Genomic DNA, 26,265 nt, shown 5'->3' with positions numbered 1-26,265 from the left:
GAGCCAGAGCCAGAGCTGGAGCCACAGTCAGAGCCACATCCTCCCTGCTCCCGTTTGTCCGCGGCTGTTTTTCTAACGTGCGACGTGAAAGCCTCTATGTGAACTCCTCTGACTGGACGAACATCCTCATTCCCAGTCACGTCCTCTTCAGTCCGTCCGTTCCCAGTTGGAGTCCGCGCGTCGCCTCTCTCTCTGCGTCCCGTCTGGACCTCACTGTCGTCGGCTGCGTGAGATGAAGTTCCCCGCCGCGCTGCTTTAGAGAAGGAAACGTTTATTTACAGTGTCCGTGTTCATCTGGGATCACACTCACAAACAGCAGCTGCTCTCGGGGAAGAAAGAGTTAAGATACGTAAAATACAACATCAGAAGTGGAGCAGAGGCTGTTGGTGAGTTTGTTTGTTTTTTATTTTTAACCCTAAACGCCCCTGTGTGGATGAGCGGGTGTCACTGATGATGAGCTGGATGCTGTTACGAGATCACATCTGACCTGATCTGTGTGCGTGGATTTAACACTCTCACTGAAGTGTTTATATTTGTCTTTATGATGCATTTACTTACCAAATGGCAATAATACATTTACGTTAAGTCCTGGATGACATTACATTTGTGGTTCGCGTACAATAAGTTAGCTGAGAGAAGCTAGCTAACGCTAACTGGTTAGCCGCGTGCCTACGCCCAGCTGCCCAGTATGATCCACTGGCCCAGTATGATCCACTGGCCAGTATGATCCACTGGCCCAGTATGATCCCACAGTATGATCCACACAGTATGATCCACACAGTATGATCCACACAGTATGATCCACACAGTATGATCCACACAGTATGATCCACACAGTATGATCCACACAGTATGATCCACTGGTCCAGTATGCCCGGGTCAGGGAAAGATGACAGTGTTATCTGTTATCTAAAGCAGTGGATCCTACTTTTAGTTTACAATCTCCTTTTTGAGAGTGAAATAAACTTGTGAAATGTGAATGACACACTAAAACAGGCTTTTAAACTTGTAGTTCCTTTGTCAGTGCACGATGCTGAACTCACATTGATATGGAATATGGTGTGTTTTATATTATTAAGTCAGTTTGAAAAGATTGCAGATATGATGATGAACAGACAGTGTAATATTTTAGTTAAGGTTATAAGGGCCATTATAATTGATATAATCATCACTGGGTGGGATCATTTCAAAGACAATCAATTCATTTTGTCAATCTCACCCACCCCTACAGTCTGTGTGTGTACTCCTAACATCACACATTCACATCATCAGAAACACACACCCACATGCCACTTCAGCAGGTGCATGAATGAAAACGGGTGGACGTATGTTCACAGATTAGTCTAAGCAGATAAAATTCTTAGGCAGATTCAAGTCCCATTGTTGCTCAATCACTTGTAATTGTTTATTGTTAATGGCAGACAGTACATAGTGCTCACGTGGTTTGATGTTCAGAATGGAGGAAAAGGAAATTGATCATCAGTGTCAATGAACTGTACTCACTGAGGTGAACAGCCAAAGAACATTGGGTCAACACTGGCCCACTCATGTTTTTATAGCATGTGTGTGGCAGCATTGTTTTCAAGCTAAAAGATACTGTTGTCAGTCTTAAGTTATTATTATTAAGATTCATATATCAACACAACACAATCATAATCATAATCATAATATTCATAACAATCAAAGTTCAAACCAATTATCTACCATTCTGAGTTCCTTGAATATTTAAAGAAGACAGATTTTTGGCCTGGTAATCTATGACACACAGATTATAATTTTACATTTAGTTAATTTTAAATCACAATAAATTATCACACACTACACATTATCAATCTGGAATGGCTCTTGTGGAAAGAAACCGAGAAATGGCAGAACCTTCAGACCAGAACTTCAGGATGATTGGACAATTCATCAACAGTGGAGCAGGTAAAAAATAAAAAAAAGATTAGGTTAAATCCAGTTGAGAGAAAAGCACCAGACAGCAAATGTACAAATCACTTCCCCCCTGTACAATTTGTCAAACATAACATAGGGGGTAGGTGTAAAGAGGAATTTTCAGAGCAATAGCGCCTTATATGGAGGATGAATAAACATTATGCCTGTCACAATGACACATTTTCAAGTACGATATATTGCTGAGATGCAGTAAATAAATTAAATACTTAATGAGTTATAGAAGTTATTTACTGGACCATCTACAGCTCAAATCTTATAGTGCAGAAAATGATAAAAGGTTCTCCACTAATACAAAGAAAAAGTACTAAAGATAAATATTGACCCCCAAAAATGATTGCTCATGTATTGAACGATAAGTCGATACTGTAATCATCATGACAGACCTACTAAACATGGATAAATCTACAACTTGGAGTGAGTAGGTAATGAGGGGAAGTTATTATAACATGTTTAAAAGTGGCATATGCCTCTGGGAATTGATTAAACAGAAGAAAAGGGTCTGCATTAGACTGTATTTCATTGCAGCAAGTTAAAACCAGTTGTGTAAGTCCACTTAAGAGGATATGAATGTGTAATGGCCATTCACCAAGTGTTGGGATTTAGATGGGGCCACTGGGTCCTCATGTTGAGGCCAGAGGTGAAATCGTGATCTTAGCCCGTTACGTAACAAATTTAAGGTACATTTATGTCCCAGAGATTTAGATTGTAAATGTAGTTTGTTTAAAGAGATCATATTATGCTATTTTTCTCATCACATGTCATGTATGTTATAGTGTTGTTTCTTCATCACAAACGGACCTGGAGTTGTGTTTTGTTTCATTCACACAAACACACACAAACCTGTATATTTAGGCTGAGTTCTTCTCTCATACAGAAAACACTCTGTTCCACCTTGTGATGTCATATGGTAATACAAGAGGTGCTCCACTGTGTTTTTAAACTCCACAAACCTTCTTTAAAATCACGTGGATGATTGTCAGTTGCTAATCTTTACAGAACAAAAGCAAAAAGGTAGATGCTAACTAAAAACTATCGCTTCATGACATCACAAGGTGGAACAGAGCATTTTGAGTTTTGGAGATATAGACAGACTGATAATAAAAGGTTACTCAACATGTGTGAATGAAACAAAATACTCCAGTTATGCTTTTGAGGAGATAACAACATTGTAACATGGCTTGTAATTGTCATTACAAATAGCAGATTTGCATGAGCTGCAAGATATTCAACGCATGGTTCCTATTTTCAAGGGACTTACTCATTAAATTTACAGATCAGATCAGATACATTTATTCTTACACATGTTTAACACTTGAATGAGCCAATTCTTAAACAAGAATTCAAGAAGTTGAAGTGAGTCAAGAAGAAATAGACTGTGAAATGGTATCGTTTCAGTTTGACACCTTACACGTGGGCACCTGGGCTTGTGAGTGTGTTTGTCAGTGAAGAGACTGTGGCAGATAGCCCCAAAAGCCAATATGACTGGAGGTGTTTTGGTTTCTACATTTCAGCTCCCCGTCACACGACTGCCTTTATTTATAGTAGCTGTGACCCTGTGCTTTACAAATATGAGACTCATATTTCTTCAGGATTTTTAACTCCTGTTCTAAAGAGGATCATTCATTTACATTACCCCTTGGGCTGGCAAATTTGATGTAGAACAAGACAAGTGTATAAGGGAACAGCTGTATTTACAGGTTCAGCTTGTGGCTATAGTAGTTCCTGTCAGCTGAGTGGTGATTGAGCCCCGGACACATTAAAGAAGATAGGATGAGAATGTAAAAAGTTTAACACAAAACAACATATATTTGCCTGCTAAATAATGGTGCTACTTATAACCTCTCCCTTTTATTGTAAAGAAGTGGATTGACCGCAGTAATAAAATTGCACTTGACCCCAAATTACTACACAAGAATGTCACAAAAACACAATGAAAAACACTGTTAAAATGTGAGATGGTCCATCTGTTTGTAAATCATCGAGTCAGCAGCTGTTATAGTTTGAGTGCTTGGAATTGGTCACATGTGGCCCCCAGATCTACAACTGTAGTTACAGTGACCTACATTATAAAGTACACAAGGCGGTCTTTTATATTAGGTAATACATTATCTTAACTACATGGACGGATTTGGTAACTCCTTACTCTATCATTTGTGAGTGTGTTTTAGCTGTACTATCGTGCCAAGTATGAATCCAAAACAACACAATGAGATGGAGGTGGGGAATTTATCATAGATGTACTAAAATAAAATGTGTATTAAAATAAAATTGTAATACAAACTGAAATTGTGCATATTATCCCAAGCAGCTACCTCTTCTGCAGACGAGGCCTTGGTGTTTGTTGCTGCCCTTTGGCATATTAAGTTTCAGATGTGCAAATCTCCAACCCAGGCCAGAGCTGGTGGAAATTTCCACTTCTCATTTGGACAACACCCTATGAATGTGATATGTTGAATGTCTGGATACGAAAATAAACTTTTATGGCTTTTGAAAATGTATTTGATAGGAAAGTTGGTAAAGGTATACGAATTACGAGTAGTTAAGATTTGTTGAATCTAAAAATGTCTTAAAACATCTCTTTTAGTTGTGACATTCTAGTGTTTTCTTGTGTAATGATCGTGTACAGAATGACGCAGCAAATCAATGTGTTGTGGTTTTCAGCTGTCGATAACTTGTCATCACTTTTGCCTGCTAACATGTGTTATGGATTACAAGATTGGTTAAATAGCTTTAGCTCGTCTGGAGGGAAACTGAGATGGAGACACATTGTTTTGAGTTCTCAGATGTCTGCCTTGAGATTTGAATTGATTTCAAAAGATACTTATTTTCTTGCCCAGCTACTGTATATAGTAGTTTAGCCTAACAATAAATAGATACATAAATCAGTTCAACAGTAAGTCGTCGTCCTGCGTATCCAATTCAGTTCAATCTTGTTTATATAGCACATTTAAAACAACTTGAGCTGACCAAAGTGCTTCACAAGTAAAAAAAAAAAAAAAAAGCAAATATACAGATAACACGATACAGAGGATAAGAACAATAAAACACCAAGATACCCTGTCTAGCTAGTGTTAAATGCCAGGAAGAAGAGGTGGATTTAAATGCAGTATGTTGTGAGACGTTATGTAAGAGGGTGAGGCAATGTACGTATGACTGAGTGAGAGAGGCAGATGGTGGGAGAAGTGAGGAGGAGAACAAGAGACAAGCGACATCTGTGCAGCCACATAGCTCCCATTGCTGGATTGTTTTTGTTGAGGATGTTTTGTATTTGACAGTAGCTTATCTTGTGTTTTATATCACAATGACTTCACTCTAGATGTGGGCAGTATTGTAAGTTCGTATCACAGTTTTCTGGAGCCTGGATGATGTTTGTTTCTTCACTATTCTTGTAGTTTTAGTGCCTTTAGGAGTCATGTAAAGCTGCTGCTTAAAATATGAGAGTTCAAATGTAACTGTCATTAGGTTTACATGTACACCCCAGGAAAACCAAAACCAAAAAACTAGCTGGCTTCAATGTCTTTGTGGAAGGAAATGACTGTATTTTCTAACAGGTCTAAAGGTCAAATGCTCAAAGTAAATGAGATGTGTGAAAGTGTGGATATATGTGTGTTAGAGGACGTATATGTATGTACCAGACTCCCCTGAACGTCCCTTGAAGATATTGTTTTTTTTGGGGGGGGTTTGGGTGGCATGTAGTCTGACATGAGTTGTCTGAGCAGTTTTCTGGAGAAATAAGATGATTTGTATTTTCATGTAAATGTTATGATAGATCTGGGCATTATATATGAAGCGATGTAAAAACTCCAAATTGTGTTAAAGCAATTCAAGACATTTAGTTGGTTCTTAAATCTCAAATACCAAGACTTCAGTTGCATACTTCTTTTGTAAATGACACCTTGGGGTAAGATTTCTTCATGTAGTCAAGGCAGATCTACGAGCAAAGTGAATCCTGATACTAACTGTCATCAGTTCTAACCTTAAGGGTGTCGATGTCAAAATGCAGTACATGGTGTATACATTTTATTACACGGGGAATGACCCTGAAATCTCAAGTGCCTTATTTGGGTCAAAGTTTATGTCTGATTCTTCCACAGTAAGGCGTGAATGTGAATCAGCATTGTAGACATTTAGTTAGAACTGAACTGAGCAGAAATGAATAGTCACTGTTTTTTTTTTTTATTGGAGAACAATAGTTTGAGTAGCTTGCCCTTTTGTCAGTGGTGACTTGTTTTTTGGGGTTAACGTGTCCGGGAAGGATCAGTTCCTGAGTTACATTGTTAAAATGGTCTACGTGTGGACTAGACCGCTGCTGTGAAGTGACGGTGATGTGGAGCCGAGTAGAAGTACTCGACAGCTGAGACAAGCCTGAGTTGTTTTGTTGAGCTAATCTTTGCTCTGCACCATGAAGTCTCCAGAAGGGTGAGTCTGGCTACTTGGAAGGCACTGGATTTGCATGGTGAGAAAAAAGGGGGGAAAAGTTGGTGTAGTATTGAGTTTTTGGGTGCTAAGTGCTAACAGATGTTGCGTTGTATTGACCAGCGTCATGGTCACAATGTTGAGGGGCAAGTTTGTACATGCTGTCAGCTTGGTAAGACACTGTTTAACACTGGCAAAGTTTGAGGTAATAAACTGGATTCATATAAGCACTACTTTTTACATTTTCATTAAAATGCGGTCTAGTATTTTTAGAAAACTTACCCTACATAACAAAAACAGACTTGTACTAAATACCATAAATGCTGTGAGCACATACGGTTTGTGTTAGTGACCCAAGACCAACGTGGGTGTGAACTGGGTCAAGGTTATGACGTTATGATACCATGGACAGTGTTGGGAAGAATACTTTGAAAATGTATTTAGTTACAGAATTCTGAATATCTTACATGGTCCAATCAGAATACCGTATTCAGAATAATATAATATTGTACAATAATGCAAAGTACTACAATATAACAGCTTTGTATTTGTTTTCTTGTTCGTTATGCTTTTATTTATTACTATTTAAAGAATAATGAAGAAGCAGTAACTTTACCAGAATATAGTGACTCAAAATTAGTATTCTGTCTTTTCAGTACATGTATTTAGTGACTTCCCGCGGACATCAAAGCTCAGCTCATCATAGTTTCTCAATCTCTGTCCTTTTAACTCACTGCTTATAAAAATTATGTTTGAATTATGGGAAAATATTATATTGTCATAAAAAGATATATGTGAAAGTGTAAATTTTTGTTTTTGTAAAATGACTCTAGAGCAGTGGTCAGTTTTGTTATCATACCCCCAGGACTTCAGCTGGATGTCTCTGGGAGGGGCAAACCCACAAAACTTTCCACTGAATATAAAGCCATTAGTGTTTGTGAAGGGGAGGGGCACAGGACGTTTCCCAAAAGGAGCCGGAGCTATTCCTGTCCTCCTCCTCTCTCCTCGGCTTATCCCAGGCATGTCTGGTCATGCTCCCCCATACCTATTGAGTAAGTTCCCTGATCAAGATGTTTTTTATACCACACATTTCTCAGGGTGTATAGCTCATGTTCAGTGTTAAGCATTAATAGAGTAAACTACGGAGGCCCCCCATAGACTGAAAACCAGCTCAGCAAAAAATTGGTAAAACAATTATACTTTATGCTTGTAGAGTTATCATAAACATAGAAGTAACCATTTTTATTCTGTAATCAGTGCGTTTTTGTTCAGTAGAGGCAATAAGTGACATTTATACAGCAAAATATTGTAAATAAATACATGAATAAAATGTTTCAAATATGGATCACTTGTGTTACCATACATATTAATGGATGGATATGTGTTTAGTATCTGAAAAGAAGCAAAAAGTGTGAATTCAAGTTTTGGGAACATTAGCATGTTTTGTACAGCTTTTGTTTTATTTAGCCTTTGATGAAAGTCTGTGGAGGTGAAACTCACCTTCTCATTTTGAAAGTGAAAGATCCCCGTCTCCCTTCACATCAGGCTGTGTTGTAATGCTAGTGGTATTTCAATGGATTGATGTAATTAGTTGACCTGATTTGCCTTGTGTCTCTGTTCCAGATTATCCATGAGCTCCGACTTTCCGCACTACAGTTTCAGAATGCCAAATATAGGGTTCCAGAACCTTCCTCTTAATATCTACATCGTGGTGTTTGGGACGGCCATCTTTGTGTTCATTCTCAGCCTACTCTTCTGCTGCTATTTGATCAGGTAAGTTCTGCAAAGCCTTCCTACATTTATTTTTCTTCTGAGTGGTGTTTGGTGAGTGTCGTACAGGCAGTGGTTCAGTCTATAACGTTTCAGTTAGACTAAACCATTCATAACCAACCCTCATCACCAACACTATTTAAATCCCTATTTTTCTAGTAATTCATGATTTTTATATTTTATTTTGGATATATTTGTACATGATTTAATAATACAGATTAATGCTGTTTTGTTTTATAGGAAGAAATCAAAATCATAAGAACAAATGTGCCATAAGATAACATTAGATGACTAGGGTTGTAAAACTGTTGCATATGCTAATGCTATCTCTGTTTTGTTCTTAAAGGTCCCATAATATGAAAAATGGACTCTTGTGAGCTTTAAGCCATGTTGTAATGTTGTTAACTCCTCAAAAACATATGTGGAGTTGTGTTTTGCTTCACTCACACATGTTTAAGTAACTCCTTATTATTAGTATGTCTACATCCCCAAAGCTCAAAATGCTCTGTTCCACCTTGTGATGTCATGAAGAGGTAGTTTTCAGTTAACGGCTACCTTTTACCCTATGTTATTAGAGATGGGAAATTCCAGGGCTGAAATCATCCAAATGATTCTAGTGAAGCCTTTTCCTCTCGTGTGTCTCGTTAGTTTCTGTTGAGACAAAGAATAACCTTGACCCAGAGATGAAATTCAAATTCAAATTTACTTCATCCACCAGTGAAGAGCAATACTAGAGTCTGTGCAACTGACATTCCCAGGCAGAGACTGAATGTTTATGCTTGTACAATGAGTTTTATACACATACTATAGTGGGAGGCCCCATGGTTTAGACTTAGCTCCTCTTCATTGGAGGACAGTCCAGCCAGACCCCTTGGCACATTGCACAGTCTTATCAGTCTGTGACAAGCATCCTTGCGGGGGGTTGTCTCTTGCACCGATTGCTGACACATATTTTGCTTGACCAGGTTGACATGTCATAAGTCAGTACATGTCTATCAATAAGTCACTGCACTACTTAGTTATTTGATTAGATTTTTAGATAGATGTAGAATATCTTGTACATGTCCTGAACACAACATCTGTGTCACACAGCTGTAATCAAGTCCTCGTCTCCACATGAGACTGGTACAATAATGAACTATCACAATACAATAATAAACTATAGCAGTGGTTATGCAGAATAGTTGAGCACAGTTATTTATCCTGACAGAGCACTTCCTGTATTACCACATGACATCACAAGGTGGAACAGATTGTTTTCTGCTTGAGACAAGAACTCTAAAGTCTAAATATGCAGGGTTTGTGTGTTAAACAAAACACAACTCCGGGTCTGTTTGTGATGAGGAAATAACATAACAGATCAGAAAATGTCATAATATGGGCCCTTTAAATGTTCTGATAATCTGACGACATCTTCCCCTGTATGACGCTCATCAAGTTTGCATTTTTATTGTGTTATTAGTAGTTTTGGTAAACCTCTTACCTGAAGGTAAAAGGGTTCAACAGCACAGTTTGGAGACACTGCTAACGATTTTTGACCTGCATGTCTAAATTATTACCATGGCATTAAAATTGAGTCGTAACCTATTTTTCCGGAAGCAGTTTCATCTTTTAATGTAAGACTATAAGAAGCTTCCCCTCAAAATTCACCCTTGATGCGGTAAGTATAGGTTATTTTTGCTTTGTCTCTGCAAAAAGACAACATAAGATTTTGATGTGGCACCTTGACTCACAGTGAAAGAATATTGCCATGTAAGTTTACCAAAGAAATAAGGGGAAGATTTGCCCCTCACTGCTCCTAAAGATGCAGCCTCCCAAAGGGCCCGGCACATTTGTCCTACCAGGGCTATTACTCACCACTTTGTACAGTAGTTCTGCCCCTTTGCCCCACTCTGTTATTGGTTCTCTTACTAAATTAAATGTAGTAATGCAGTAGTGTTAATGATTATGTCCCCAGTTTTATGGTGCCAGAGATCAGATTCAGGGCATGAAGCTAAAAACACCAAAAAGACTTCATGGACCATAACCATGTCATCCAGTAATGTAGGAATATGAGAGCGCTGGGTGTCCACACTCTGTCAGCATCACTATAGTGTCATTATAAGTTAAACAGCAAAGGAGGAAATTACAATCTTGACTTTTGTCATCTTTTCTGTTGTTTTTGCACTGAAAATTAGCTCTGGGCCCCAGCCCCTAATCTCCATTTTTATACTTTGGGAGTCTCTGCACCTTTACCTGCTGGTCTCTTTGAGAATCATGTCAGTTTCTCTCCTAGACTGTGCTGCTTGTTTTACAGATCCCTCTCACTCTGCTGCGAGGGGTTAAGGTTACTTTTAATGGAGGTAAATCTTACAACCTACATGTCTTATATATTTCCTTCCCTCCTCTTTTACAAAAATGTATCTCAAAGTTTCTCTTTTCTTGTCATCCATCCTTCTTTTGTCCTCCGTCCTCATTCAATTCTTTTGCACTCGGTATTAGGGTTATTTAAACATTTCTTTTTGGTATGGACCATCTACAGCATTGCACTTAGTTCATATTGTACCAGTGTTCTTCTGTGCCCACGGGTCTATCCATTGGGGGCTACGGTCTCTTAGGACTGATCATAGTACTTATACTAGTTAATGTGTAACTTAACTTACTATTGCGTTACATATTAAGCTCAATATGAATAAACTGCTGCTAACTAACTGTGCACAAACAATCCTGTTTAGAAACAATCTGGCCCAAAACAACAGCTTAAATGTCAAAATGCCTATTGAAATGAAAGGTTTTCTTTGTGTTATTTTTCTCTTGCAGGATTTAGGAATAGTTATTTGACATGGAGGTTTGATTCACAGTTCTAATCAAAGCATTGTTTTTTGTTTTGTTTTCACAGGCTACGACATCAGGCACACAAGGAACTTTATGCCTACAAACAAGTAAGTATAGAAACCAACCATGTCATGATGTTTTCTGAAAAAAAGTTTCAACCTCAGAATATCTTTATTTATCATTATATAATAATTGGTGTCTTTCTCAGTGGTTCAACTGGACAAGGCTGGTTTACACTTACTTTCATGTTCCTCAAAATGTTTTGGGCATTTCCTATTTTAAACGCATGGTCAGTTTGTGGCAAAATAAACATTACAAGGATATTCATTTTCAAACAGAAATAGGAGAATGATTTGTCAGGCTTCTGTAAAGGTGCTCTGAGGTAGAACAGGCATCTCCATAGTCTTATGTAACACCAGCAGGGGACAAACGCTGCATCAACCCAACACATTTCTATTTGTCATAGTCTGAGTTATGTAACACCACAAAGTTTATATGAACAGAAATGTTAAAGGGTCCATGTTACACAATTTTCTGATCTATGTTGTAATGTTGTTTCCTCATCACAAACACACCTGGAGTTGTGTTTTTGTTTCATTCACACATGTTCAATACACAAACCCTGCATATTTAGGCTGAGTTCTCAAACTGAGAACACTCTGTTCCACCTTGTGATGTCAAGCAGTGATACAGGAAGTGCTCCACTGTGTTTTTAAACTCCACACACCTTCACTAGAATCACTTGTTTAATTTCAGCCCTGGAATTGCCAATCTTTACTAAACAAAAGGTAAAAGAAAGCGGTTAACTTAAAAACTACCACTTCATGACATCACAAAGTGGAACAGAGCATTTTGAGCTTTGGGGATGCAGACAGCCCAATAATTCAGGGTCAGTCAAACATGTGTGAATGAAACAAAACACAACTCCAGGTCTGTTTTTGAGGAGGTAACAGAATTCTAACATGGCTTAAACCTCACAAGAGTCAACTTTGTATAATATAAGATTTTTCAGGACCCTTTGTCGCCTATATCACACTGCTACTGACCACATTATTTTTTTCCCAATGCTCTTTAGGTCATCCAAAAGGAAAAGGTCAAAGAGTTAAATTTACATGAGGTAAGTCATAATGTTCTGTCAAGTTATCTTTAACGCTGTCTGTCTTTATATCATGGTTTATGTGTTGCTAAATGCGGAGGGATAAGATTATCTATTACACTCTGTGGACTCTGTGAATGAAAAGTAATGTGATGATGGTTATATTTCGGGCTTCAATGTTTGTACCAGAGAACCACTGCCTGACATGTCCTTCAGAGATTTGGTCTTGTTTTTGTTTAGCCAATAGTTAAACAACAGCTACATGTAGTTTCAAAATGTGTCTGGCAGTTAACTGAAAGATGGAGAGATTGTGAAGCAGTCAAGTCGAATCGTCAATGATATGGTTGGGGGTTTTGAATCAAGAGGTCTACAGCCTGTCTTCTGTCCATAAAAGCATGTGGTTTCTTGTTGTAGTAAATTAAAATGACATCATTTTAGGAATTCTGTGTAAACCCTCAGTCGTCCACGTCTGATCCATAGCAAAAGATGAAGTTTAAATCTGTCAACTGGACAAATCATTGTAGGAGTGAAGACGTTTCGCTGTTCATCCAAGCCTTCTTACTTACTTTCTACTCCATTCAGTGGAGTGAAGAGTGCGGTGAGCGTTACATTGGAGAACCTAAACAGCTACTCCATAAGTGGATGTACCAACACCGGCGTGAAACTTCCTCTGGACCCCAGTCTGCTGTACATCTCCATCTCAAAGACACTAACCACTCCTTTGAAGACAGTGAAGTTCAGATCTTAGGCAGAGAAAATAAATGGTTTCAGAGGAGAGTTAAAGAAGCTATTTTTGTGAGGAAAGAGAATCGTTCCTTAAACAGGAATGGGGGCCTGAGACATAATCTGTCCCCCATCTATAACTCCATCCTCAGACCCAGACAAAGAGAACAATAGCAGGGTTGTTAAAGGTTGAATAGGGTAGTTTCAACTGAAACTACCTAAACTGGAGACAATAGATGTTTACAGTTTCAGTGTAGTTAGCCCCTCCCCTCAGATAGATATAAGGCAGTGTCCACCAACAATCTGACCAGAACTGAAGAAGCGGCTTGGATGAGCAGCGAAATGTCTTCACTCTTACAACGATTTGTCCAGTTGACAGATATAAACTTCGTCTTTTGCTATAATTTGAGGAAAGGAATCAAAATCGGCCCTACATATCAGCCCAAAAACATCAGCAGAGCCTCCTGAACTACCTATTTGCGAACATTCCAGTTACACCTCCGGACAAATGGTTTCAGACACTAGGCTCATTAATGATACACTTTTATTGGAAGAACAAAAAAGCAAAAATCTAACTCTCAACATTACAAAAAAACAAAGCACAAGGCGGCCTCGAAGCACCAAATTTCATCCACTATCACTTGGCAAATCAACTACAATATCTAGTTAAGTGGACAGGACAAACATACAATAATAGCACATGGATTTCTTTGGAACAGTCATACTTCAAAAATCTTTCTTTGGCAGACATACCTTCAATGAATACTACTCTCAAAAAACATAACTGCTTCAAGAACACAGTCATTTCAACAACTCTGACAGCCTGGTGGAAAGCTTTAAAAGTAACCAATTCTTCCACGGCACCTTGTAAATACACCCCCATCTGGCACAACCCTGACTTTCACATGAATAGTACCCCACTTCACTATCGCACATGGGAACAAAAAGGCATCACTCACCTTCACCACTTATTCCACAACAATAAATTCATAACATTTAGACAACATATGGAACAGTTCGAAATCAACAACAATAATCGCTTTCAATACTTACAAATCAAATCCATTATCCAAAGCAAGATTAATATAACTAATAATACCCTGGATCCCCCTCAACTATTAGAAAACATAAAGAATATCAAGAAACCAAAGAAACTAATTTCTAAACTATACAAACTTATCCATTCAGACAACATAATACATGCACCACAACTCAAATGGAACACGGATATAGATACACCATCTACATATGAACTCTGGACAGAAATTTGCAAAAATACGTTCTCAATGACATCCAACACTAATCTACAACTTATCCAATACAAAGTTACCCACAGGACACACATCACCCAATACAAGAAATACAAAATGGGACTAGCAGACACAGACACCTGTTCACAATGCACCATGGGAGTCACAGACACTTATTTACATGCACTCTGGGAATGTTCACCAGTTCAGGTTTTTTGGAACACAGTTACACACAAACTCACAGACATACTGAGCTGCAGAATTCCTCCCTCCCCATCTCTATGTTTACTTGGCATTATTACAACTTTCACCATACCACCTAAATATAAAAACAGTTTGTTGACATCTCTAACTATCGCCAAGAAAATAATTCTACAAAACTGGAAATCAAAACACTCAATAAACATCAAACACTGGTCTAACTCTCTCATCCATCACATTTCAACCTCTCAAATGACAGCATACTTTGAGGATGACATACCGTCTTTCATGGGAACATGGACACCATTCATAAACCACTTTAATATTGTTTTCAATCAGTCATCAATATCAACAACATAAACTCCACCATTAGACTATTATAACACCATTAACATAATTCATTAATGAGAACACCACGCACATTCATATACACACCCCCATTCCTACAAAGACACATACACACACACACACACACAAAACATTATCTAAACTATATTACAATAATTGCAATCATACCACCACTATTGTGGTATACCATTATTATTGTTGTGTTATTGTTTTCATTATATGTACAGGTTTCTAGTATTGCTGTCACTATTATTATTGTCATTATTATTCCCTTATTCATTAACTAATTTATTTATTGAATTATTTTGTGGTTCTGATGGACATAAATAAATGAATATAAACACACATATTAAATATTAAAATAAATAACATGAATTATTATATATATATATATATATATATATATATATATATATATATATATATATATATATATATATATATATATATATATATATATATATATATAAGCCCTTCATGAATAGAGTTACAACGAGGCCAGTTACGTCGCCCGGACTGGCGTTACCGGGGCCCCACCCTGGAGCCAGGCCTGGGGTGGGTGCTCGGCAGCGAGCGCCTGGTGGCCGGGCCTTTCCCCACGGGGCCCGGTCGGGCCCAGCCCGAAGAAACGACGTGGGGCCGTCCTCCCGTGGACCCACCACCTGCGGGAGGAGCCATGAGGGGCGGGTGCGGAGAGATCCGGGCAGCAGTCGAAGGCGGGGACCTCGACGACCGGATCTCCGGACATGGAGACTAGCTCTGGGGACATGGAATGTCACCTCGCTGGGGGGGAAGGAGCCTGAGCTTGTGCGGGAGGTTGAGCGTTACCGGCTAGATATAGTCGGCCTCACCTCCACGCACAGCTTGGGCTCTGGAACCCAACTTCTTGAGAGGGGTTGGACTCTCCATTTCTCTGGCGTTGCCCACGGGGAGCGGCGGCGAGCTGGTGTGGGCTTGCTCATTGCCCCACAGCTCAGCCGCTGCGTGTTGGGGTTCACTCCGGTGAACGAGAGGGTCGCGTCCCTGCGCCTTCGGGTCGGGGACAGGTCTCTCACTGTTGTGTCGGCCTACGGGCCAAACAGCAGTGCAGAGTACCCGGCCTTCTTGGAGTCCCTGGGAGGGGTACTAGACAGTGCACCAACCGGGGACTCCGTTGTTCTCCTGGGGGACTTCAACGCCCATGTGGGTAACGACAGTGACACTTGGAGGGGCGTGATTGGGAGGAACGGCCTCCCCGATCTGAACCCGAGCGGTGTTTTGTTATTGGACTTCTGTGCTAGTCACAGCTTGTCCATAACAAACACCATGTTCGAGCACAAGTAAGGGATGCCGTCAAGCTGAAGAAGGAGTCCTATCGAGCCTTGTTGGCTCGTGGGACTCCTGAGGCAGCTGATGAGTACAGGCGGGCCAAGCGTGCCGCGGCTCGGGCAGTCGCAGAGGCAAAAACTCGGGGTTGGGAGGAGTTCGGGGAGGCCATGGAGGAGGACTATCGGACGGCCTCAAAGAGATTCTGGCAAACCGTCCGACGCCTCAGGAGGGGAAAGCAGTGCTTCACCAACACTGTTTACAGTGCGGGTGGAGAGCTGCTGACTTCGACTGGGGATGTTGTCGGGCGGTGGAAGGAATACTTTGAGGATCTCCTCAATCCCACTGTCACGTCTTCCGAGGAGGAAGCAGAAACTGGGGACCCAGAGGCGGACTCGTCCATCACCCTGGCTGAAGTCACTGAGGTGGTTGGCAAGCTCCTCGGTGGCAAGGCTCCGGGGGTGGACGAGATCCGTCCTGAGTACCTCAAGTCTCTGGATGTTGTGGGACTGTCTTGGCTGACACGTCTCTGCAACATCGCGTGGCGGTCGGGGACAGTACCTGTGGAATGGCAGACCGGGGTGGTGGTCCCTCTGTATAAGAAGGGGGACCGGAGGGTGTGTTCCAATTACAGGGGAATCACACTCCTCAGCCTTCCCGGTAAGGTCTATTCCAGGGTACTGGAGAGGAGAATCCGACCGATAGTCGAACCTCGGATTCAGGAGGAGCAGTGTGGTTTTCGTCCTGGTCGTGGAACACTGGACCAGCTCTATACTCTTCATCGGGTCCTCGAGGGTTCATGGGAGTTTGCCCAACCAGTCCACATGTGTTTTGTGGATTTGGAGAAGGCATTCGACCGTGTCCCTCGTGGTGTCCTTTGGGGGGTGCTCTGGGAGTATGGGGTCCGGGGCTCTTTGCTAAGGGCTGTCCGGTCCCTGTATGACCGGAGCAGGAGCTGTGTTCGCATTGCCGGCAGTAAGTCAGACCTGTTCCCGGTGCATGTTGGACTCCGCCAGGGCTGCCCTTTGTCACCGGTTCTGTTCATTATATTTATGGACAGAATTTCTAGGCGCAGCCAGGGGCCGGAGGGGGTCTGGTTTGGGAACCACAGGATTTCATCTCTGCTGTTTGCAGATGATGTTGTCCTGATGGCTTCTTCGAGCCAGGACCTGCAGCAGGCACTGGGGCGGTTTGCAGCCGAGTGTGAAGCGGCTGGGATGAGAATCAGCTCCTCCAAATCCGAGGCCATGGTTCTCGACCGGAAAAAGGTGGTTTGCTCTCTCCGGGTGGGTGATGAGTCTCTGCCCCAAGTGGAGGAGTTCAAGTATCTCGGGGTCTTGTTCACGAGTGAGGGAAGGATGGAGCGGGAGATTGACAGGCGGATCGGTGCAGCGTCTGCAGTGATGCGGTCGCTGTATCGGTCCGTTGTGGTAAAGAAGGAGCTGAGCCTGAAGGCGAAGCTCTCGATTTACCGGTCAATCTACGTTCCTACCCTCACCTATGGTCATGAGCTTTGGGTAATGACCGAAAGGACAAGATCGCGGATACAAGCGGCTGAAATGGGCTTCCTCCGCAGAGTGGCCGGGCGCACCCTTAGGGATAGGGTGAGGAGCTCGGTCACACGGGAGGAGCTCGGAGTAGAGCCGCTGCTCCTACACGTTGAGAGGAACCAGCTGAGGTGGCTCGGGCATCTGCTCAGGATGCCTCCTGGACGCCTCCCTAGGGAGGTGTTCTGGGCATGTCCCACCGGGAGGAGGCCCCGGGGAAGACCCAGGACACGCTGGAGGGACTATGTCTCTCGGCTGGCCTGGGAACGCCTTGGGGTCCCACCGGAGGAGCTGGAGGACGTGTCCGGGGTGAGGGAAGTCTGGGAGTCCCTGCTTAGACTGCTGCCCCCGCGACCCGGCCCCGGATAAGCGGAAGAAAATGGATGGATGGATGGATGGATATATGGATATATATATATATATATATATATATATATATATATATATATATATATATATATATATATATATATATATATATATATATATATATATATATATATATATATATATATATATATATATATACAATAATTATTATTATTAATACTAAATTAATTATTAATCGATAATAACAGTAATAATTAACAACAAATACATATAAAGAGCAAGGAATGGGTCCGTTCTTAAGGGGTACTGCCCCTTGAGTTCGGGCTCACCAAGACCTTGCCTCTTTTAATGCATTGTACAGGACACGCACGCACACACATCATACATTTCAACCTAAATAACAAATACCACCATTAGGTCCACAAAACTAATATTGAGCAGTATTGACCAGCATCATTGAAGCTGTAAATATTGTATGTTTTTCTCTGTCACTGGGTGTTCTTCAATTAAAAAAAAAAAAAAAAAAAAAGCCTATTATGTATGTTCATGAAATCAATACTAAAACATTTTAATTTTGTTTTTGAAAAAACAAAATTGAATCAAGTCAAAAATCAAGATTGACCAATTTGAGGGAAAAATGTGATTCACTTTAATCCTAACCCATATCACCCAACCCCATTTCAAAACCCTGTCCTGATTTGGTCTCTTATGTGTTATGGTTGGTTAGCTCTCCAGGGTTAGAAAGTAACAGAGCAGTTGATGTTGTGTAATACAGTAGTGCTGGTGTCTCACTTGAAAACTGCTGGGTACTTTTTGACACTTGTATGCAAATGAAAGTGACAAAAGCAGGTACATGTATGTGGCCCTGGCTGGGAGTGCTGGAATTTCCCACTGGCACTTTTAAGCCCTGTTGTGGCAGACCCATCCTAAAGCACAATGGGAGTGCGCCAAGCTGTATTTGTTTAAGGCCAGTCAATCATTGCAGACACACAAACACCGGGAGAATGACCCACATTACAGGACAGCCAAAGCATCCATTTGGAGAAAGTATTTACACAAAGTTAAGACAAACCGGACATAATCAGGACTTTTTGACATTTTGAAGCTCATTTTGTGACAAAGTTAAAGGGCCCATAGAATGCTATTTTCTGATCTATGTTATAATGCTGCTTCCTCTTCACAAACAGACCTGGAGTTGTATTTTTGTTTCATTCACACATGTGAGTTCTTCTCTCAAATTGAAAACACACTGTTCCACCTTGTGATGTCATGTTGTAATACAGGAAGTGCTCCACTGTGTTTTTAATCTAGAATAATTTGAATGGCTTTAGCCCTGGAATTGACAATCTCTACTGAACTAAAGGCAAGGCAAGGCAAGTTTATTTGTATAGCATAAAATAAACACAAATAATCATCATAAAATTAACATTAAAACAGAAGAGTGCAGAATAAAACCCTTTCAGTCATATGCACAGCTAAACAGAACTGTTTTGAGCCTGGATTTAAACATTGTCAAAGTAGAGGCCTGTCTCAGCTTTAGCTGCATAAAACTGAAATGCAGATTCCCCATGTTTAGTCCTGACTCTGGGACCAGCAGGAGGCCGGTCCCTGAAGTTCTCAGAGTGTGAGATGGTTCATATGGCACTAACATTTCAGAGATGTACTTTGGTGCTGGTCTAAAGGTAAAAGGTAGTTGTTAACATCAAAGCAATCACTTCATGACATCACAAGGTGGAACAGAGCATTTTGAGCTTTGGAGATGTAGACCGACTTATAACTTAGACCAAACGTGTGAATGAAACAAAACACAACTCTGCGTATGTTTTTGAGGAGGTAACGGCATTATAACATGGCTGAAAACTCATAAGAATCCATTTTGTGTAATGTAGGGCCTTTAAATAGATGGTTTAACAGATTTCAACAGTCAATGCTCAACTGTATGTGACATGTACAAGCTCTGAATAAAGCACTCACTCTTTCACTCTGCTTTTATTAGACAATGTTTTCTGTTTATTCAGAGGAGTGAAGGGCCCTAAAAGCCCCCTGCTGCTATATTCACACTTGCTTGTCCATCTACTCTTTCTCTAAAAGGTGAGAAACTTGGTGGATGAAGGACTGAGAGTCTCAGCTAGACAAGGAAAACAGAGGGTGCCAAATTGACAAACTCCCCTATTGAAAGTAATAGTGACTGTCAGGCTCTGGAGCTCGGGCACTCACTGGATTCATTTTGTCTTTTGTTTAGTGCTGAGGTGTCTTTTTAAAACTGTGGCAGATCAGTTACAGGGGGAGGAAAGTGTTTGTATGTACAGCCACAAAGATCAGATCAAAAGTGACTTACAAAATGACTTTCCAACAGTGAAGTTTTTTCCACAGAATTGATTTTCTTTTGTGTGATTTTCAGATCTGTGCTGTGTGCCTGGAAGAGTTCAAACAGAAAGATGAGCTGGGGATTTGTCCGTGCAAGCACGCTTTTCATCGAAAGTAAGTGAGGGAACTGTCAGATCCACCATGTTATCAATTTAGTTTTTTTATAATGTGGTTTTAATGCCACTAGGAAAATACCCCGACATTGTTAAGAACCATTACTAACAAAGACAAACCAGTTTGAATAGTTTGAGCCCTGGGCCCCCTCACCTCTCGACCAGTTCAACTGACTTGTTTATAACAGCACGACACCTCCCCTGGCCTACTTTCTGTCCACTGGCAGTGAGAGGAGTGTGACTGTGTCTAAACTTTACACAAACATCATCCCTTAAGTGAAGCCACACTGTCACACACACTGTCACACACACTGTCACACACAGTGTCACACACAGTGTTACACTGTTACACAGTGAGCTGCATGTCAGCCACTGATCACATCAGATATTATGTATTTGTGGTAGTAGGCACAAAACTTACTTTACATACTTTGTTACTTTATACTTATATACCTCTACATTTATACATTGTGTATATAGCTAAGGCATTTCTTTAGTTTTTGTTATTTTGACAGAAAAAGCTGCATCATGGCTTGCCACATAACTTCTTCTCCTAAAGCTGGAGGGTGCTTCTGCCCCCTGCTGGCTCAGTCTGGATTGGTCCCAAACTCCTCCCCTTTGTTATTGTCACTTTACACAAAAAGAGATTTTCTTTTTTTGATGTGGCCATTAGTCTGACTGAAAACAATTAACACGTCCACACACTTGAGAATGAGAACGTCGGGAAAACAACTTGTTGATGGATTTGGAAAACAATTTGATAATTTTTTTAGGTTAATTATCAGTAGTATCAAACACATATTGGTGACAGTTGCTGGCTGTGTCTGAGCATGTGCAGTCGTCCCTGTAGTTTACATCTACGAACGTGGGATTCTCGGTTTATTTAAGAGTAGTGTACACCCATGGACCACTATGAACCTACTGGACACTGAGGGATTACACAGATATAAGGACACATGGGATAAAAGAAAGTACTACCATTTAATGTTGAAAATCACATTCTATTGTCTAAATAAAGAATATTTTTCATTATCATTGCAATATCAGAATCAGTATAGAGTATCACGTTCCTTATTCCTTAGTATCAAAATCGAGTTTGAAATTTTAGTAACATGATGACACCAGTGAAGTCTAATATCTGCCTATTTCACAGGTGCCTCATCAAGTGGCTGGAGGTGAGGAAGGTGTGCCCGCTGTGCAACATGCCAGTGCTGCAACTTGCCCAGCAGGCGGGCAGCATGGAGCCCACACAACAGCCCCTGCCTGGCATCGAGAACCTTGTGTAGGGACACATGGGTGTTCCTACACATCACCACACTCACAGCAACACTGGTCTGACTGAGTGTGAGCCCGGACTGAAGCGACACAGTGCTCTTCCCATCACAGTGCTTTAGTTCACTAAGGATTTCCAACACCATCCCTCAGAGTTTTTTTTTTAATTTTTATTCCTTTTTTACATGGACGATGAAGAAGAGCTGATTAAAAGAAGTCTTCTTGTTGGCCGGCACGGTCAATAGTGTTTCATAACCAAAGCACTTTTCTGGGGACACCAGCTAATGACCAGGAGGAAAGAACACAAAAGCCAAGAACTACATACACATTTTAATTAGCACTTTAAGACAAGTCGAACCTTATAATTGCTAGTGAAAGTGGTAACCAAGGTATGTTTTTATTTCTTTGTATAATACAGAACCACATTGGTTAAACTATTACTTTCAAGAAAAACGTCAAGGGGACAGAAAAGTTCAGTTCTTTGTGAGTGGCACAAAACTGACAAAATGTGATGAGTTTGAATGTGAGACAGGACAGGCTTTCAACACTACACTCGTTTAAAAGTTTCACATCTTATTTCTATACACTGTGGTGATCTAAAATGTGACTGTTGTTTTTCATCTGTGTTTTAGATGACACATTGAACAAATTCTATTTTGGTAAGAGAACGACTCCTCAGGAGTGATGTGCAGTACAAAAAGAATGTCGTTAGCAAGGCAATGTAGTAGATTAACAAGAAGTCAAATACAAAATGATTATAGTGGCAGATATCAAAACCATGTTTTGAAGTTTATTTGCCTTATGCTTTATGTCTGTGTATCTCCATAATAAAAGAGCGATACAAATCTGCCAACTGGACAAAAAGTTGTAGGAGTGAAGACGCTGCTCATCCAAGCGGCTTCTTGAGTTTTGAACTTCAGGGCTGAAGAAGCGGCTTGGATGAGCAGCAAACAGATTTGAATTGTTCTTATACTTTATCTACAAATGTATTTACAAAGCAACTCCCCACAAGCATAAGGAAACATGTCTGTGCTCAAGTGTTTAAATTCATACATGAATACTTAAATATCCATCTAAATCTGCCCAGAATGATGTCGATCAGTTGCACTTTTTTGCTTTCTGCTTGTCTATATTTATTATGTATTTATTTTTAATTTTGTGTTACATGGGGCGTGCCCATTGTCACCTACACCAGAGTCACTGCCTGCATATCACTGCACTTGGTCAGCATATCTTTTGGCTATGTAAGTGAACCAGGCCCTGTCCCGTCCATTCTGCCAGAGTGCCAGCAGTCAGCAGGTTGATAAAGGCCTTTTGGTTTGTACAATTGTGGTGCTGTCTCTTTGGTGCACGGTGGTTTTGCTCCACCACATATTACAGCTACTGCTACTGCTACTGAATCCTGTCTTCTTAATAGCAGATTTGACATGGTGAATATTGTTTGGGTAATAGAAGCCAAAATACAAAGTGATCTGATGATAATAAAGGCACAGTCTCCAGTCAGATTTTCAGAAATGGCTAAAAGTATGTGGTCACCCTTCAGCTATTTACTGTAGTATTTCAAGTTCTTTTAGTCTTAATTACAACCAAAAAAGTTGATTAGACCATTAAATACATTGGCCCTTAATACATCATTGTGATATCTTCAAATACGTGTGCCTTTTTAGCCTTTTACATGGTCAGAGATCATATTTGTTTTGAATCATAGTAATTAGGACAATGTTGAAAAGCCCATGAGAGCATATCGTGTTGAATAATCCCTAAGAGCACCCGTGTGCAGTCCTTTTTGTGCTACAACTTGTTACAACAAAGAAATTGTTGCTATTTTGATTTCAAAGACACTTGTTCTTGAAAATAGCCTCATCTTAACAAATACTACAGGGTCATCATATTCACATGAAATACAGCAAAAACTGATATCACGCTTTGAGGCTTCTGAGAAGGACAGATAATGGGCTTTCATCATGTAATATGGTAAAAAGCATCACCATGTACTCCAGTAATCTGATTTTATTTTTGGCCTTGAAATAGTCCTGCATTGGCTTCTATTTGTTTCTGAATGTGTAGAACATGTAGTTTAAAGGTATATGATATAAAACAAGCCTACCACTTTTATCACATTTCATCAGTGTAAAGTAGACAGCTGCATCAGTCGTGGTGTTTCGACACAGTGCTTAAGTGTTTGATTGTTAACTGCATCTCTCCCCGTTCTGTTTTTTCCTCCATGTTTACCGTCCACCACTTCGTTAAAAGTGCCAATCTAAAAACTCTTAAAAACAACTGTTAGGATTTAATGCTCCTGCCATTTGAAAACATCCTAGTATCACAGCTAACCCCAGAGACAGGCAAATAAAGAAAAAGAATGGTAGCGAGGCAGTCATGACTAGTAATGTCCTCTCTTACTGATAAATCTCCATTGACGTCAGCGCTGCTCTTGAGTTAACTCCTTTATAAATAGACTAGACACGTCCATAGAAAACGCGACAGTCAAATCCACATCAAACATTGACTCAGAGCAGTTACAATGGCATCACTTGTGAGTCTCACTGCCTCCCCGTGTCCTCCCTCTCCTGCTCTGTACTGTTATTTATTCCTGTGTATTCTTGTAACATTACTCTTCTAATCCTCTCTCTACCAAGACCTCGTTTGTTAACACTGATTCTGTTTGTGAGCTCTCACAGACATTGTTTATAAAACTAAGAATTCTGCAGCAGAATATTTTTGGAAATTTCTGTACAGTATTTGTAAGCTCTATTTTTGTATATTGGAATTTTGGAGAAAATAATATTCATTATTTTTTTTCTTTTTTGTTTAGCTAATTTCATGTTTATTCATTTGAAGAAAATGTTGCATGTGACTGACTTGAACTGTAAATAAAGTTTCCACTATTTGGAAAAGAACAAAGTACTAGTGACTCAAACTTCCCTGTATACTGCATTTATTCACAAACAGTGTATTTACTATTTGGGGGGGCACCACCTAGTGTATACAAAATGGCAAGTGTTAGTGATAATAAAGCCATAACTCACAGGATTTTTCATTTCCAAAAGTGCTTTTGCCAACCACCATAATTGTGCTCTTAAATGGCTATAAAGGTTTGTGCCTGGGGGAAACAGATGCAGTGCCATCACCATGAAAATGCTGATTTGAGGAAGAAATTAAGTTATAATATTAAATGTTTTATCATCTTTTGCCTCTGTTCTTTTGATAGATTATGATTTTGTCATTGTGTATTATTATCTAAAAGTATTTTGAATTACCTATGGCCACATAGGTAATTCAACTTGTATGTAGCATCTGCTCTTATTGGCAGTCACAGCTGAACTTGGGTTGCCAGTGCTTTACCCTGCAGATAGAGGAAAAGTACAAGTTTTTCTCATTCTCAGTATCACAGGCCATGGAACCTCTAGAATTCATTCACTGAGCTACAGAGACTGCACTAGCACTGATTCATGATTGGCTGCAGATGCTGGAGTTTGGGTGATAGTCCAGGCCAGGGGAGTCCTTTTAGGTTTAAACCTAGATTTCAGCAGTGAAACTGGCAACACAAATGAGAAACTCATGTGAGTCTCATTCTGCTTTTTGATTGGATAATCTCTTGAGAACCAAAACACCAAATTATAACATGAACATCATGGCCATCGTGTTCAAATTATCTTTACAATTATCAATAAATGCTATATTTAATTTGAACATGTTTACCTTTTATCTGTGGACACAAATAGATCAGGCTTATGGAATTTAAAACCAAAATCTTACATACAATTGCTTTAAATTGTACAAACTGTACATGACTTGTTAAGCACTCAACTTTTTAAGTCCACACTGAAGTTACGATGAAAAATGGTTGACAGTCACCATGGTGATGATGAAGAGTTGGAAAGATTTACACAATGACACAATAGCAAATATGCTCTGTCTCAAAGTGTCATTTTGATCCATGGCCAAGTTATCACGGCATTTGGAACAATATAAATAAAAGTCACACCAACAGTTGAGTCATTTTAACAGAAACTGAGATTGTTCAGTTTAAAAAAGTAATGATAATGAAGTAGTCTGATAATATGACATTTTAATATGCTAATAATAATTAAAAAAAGATGCCATGTATCATTCAAATTATACAAATCTGTCAACATGTATATTACAATTTGTATTACAAGTGTATTACAAATATCCACAATTTTGACGATGCATTGGAAGAAGTAATACTCCCGTTATGCATTTCATTTAGTTAAATTAGCTCAAGTAATATACTTCATTATGTGAATCAAGTGATCTAGATCTACACTTCTATCCTGTCAAGGGTTGTACATAAATAGGTTTCAGGTCATATTTAGCACAGAAACACCTCACAGAGATCACAGTATTAGGGTCTTTAAGAGCAAAGCTGTGAAGAGGCCCACAGCCAGACTGTTTGGGTACAGGAGTCCAACGGGAGCAGCGGCTGCACTGGTGCTGTTGGTGCCTGTCCCGCTTGTGACCAGGGCAGTGGCTGTTCCTGTGGCTGCTACTGTAGCCACTCCTGTGGCCCCACCAGTGGCTCCTCCAGTGGCTCCTCCTGTGGCTCCTCCGGTGGCTCCTCCAGTGGCTCCTCCCGTGGCTCCTCCAGTGGCTCCTCCCGTGGCCCCTCCCGTGGCCCCTCCCGTGGCCCCTCCAGTGGCCCCGCCCGTGGCCCCTCCAGTGGCCGCTCCAGTGGCCCCTCCAGTGGCCGCTCCAGTGGCCCCTCCAGTGGCCGCTCCAGTGGCCGCTCCAGT

General features: G+C 40.4%; 1 protein-coding gene across 2 annotated transcripts; it reads left to right on the top strand.

Annotated features, from left to right (window-relative positions):
* The first annotated feature begins 296 nt into the window (after positions 1 to 296).
* On the top strand, positions 297 to 24,415 carry rnf24 (ring finger protein 24). 2 transcript variants are annotated; one of them, XM_033965930.2, is made up of 6 exons: positions 297 to 386; positions 7,996 to 8,145; positions 11,021 to 11,063; positions 12,032 to 12,073; positions 20,158 to 20,237; positions 21,390 to 24,415. In XM_033965930.2, exons 2-6 carry the CDS (start codon positions 8,003 to 8,005, stop codon positions 21,520 to 21,522), a joined length of 441 nt encoding a protein of 146 aa, XP_033821821.1. In that variant the 5' UTR covers positions 297 to 386; positions 7,996 to 8,002; the 3' UTR covers positions 21,523 to 24,415. The 2 variants fall into 2 exon arrangements, with proteins under 2 accessions (XP_033821821.1, XP_055079556.1); XM_055223581.1 differs by lacking the exon at positions 297 to 386 and adding an exon at positions 5,908 to 6,375.
* The last annotated feature ends 1,850 nt before the right edge of the window (positions 24,416 to 26,265 follow it).

This window comes from Periophthalmus magnuspinnatus, chromosome 1, assembly GCF_009829125.3.
Source record: "Periophthalmus magnuspinnatus isolate fPerMag1 chromosome 1, fPerMag1.2.pri, whole genome shotgun sequence".
NCBI lineage: Eukaryota > Metazoa > Chordata > Actinopteri > Gobiiformes > Gobiidae > Periophthalmus > Periophthalmus magnuspinnatus.
The sequence above is the reverse complement of the archived record's forward strand: the minus strand, read 5'-3'. Positions and strand labels throughout refer to the sequence as shown.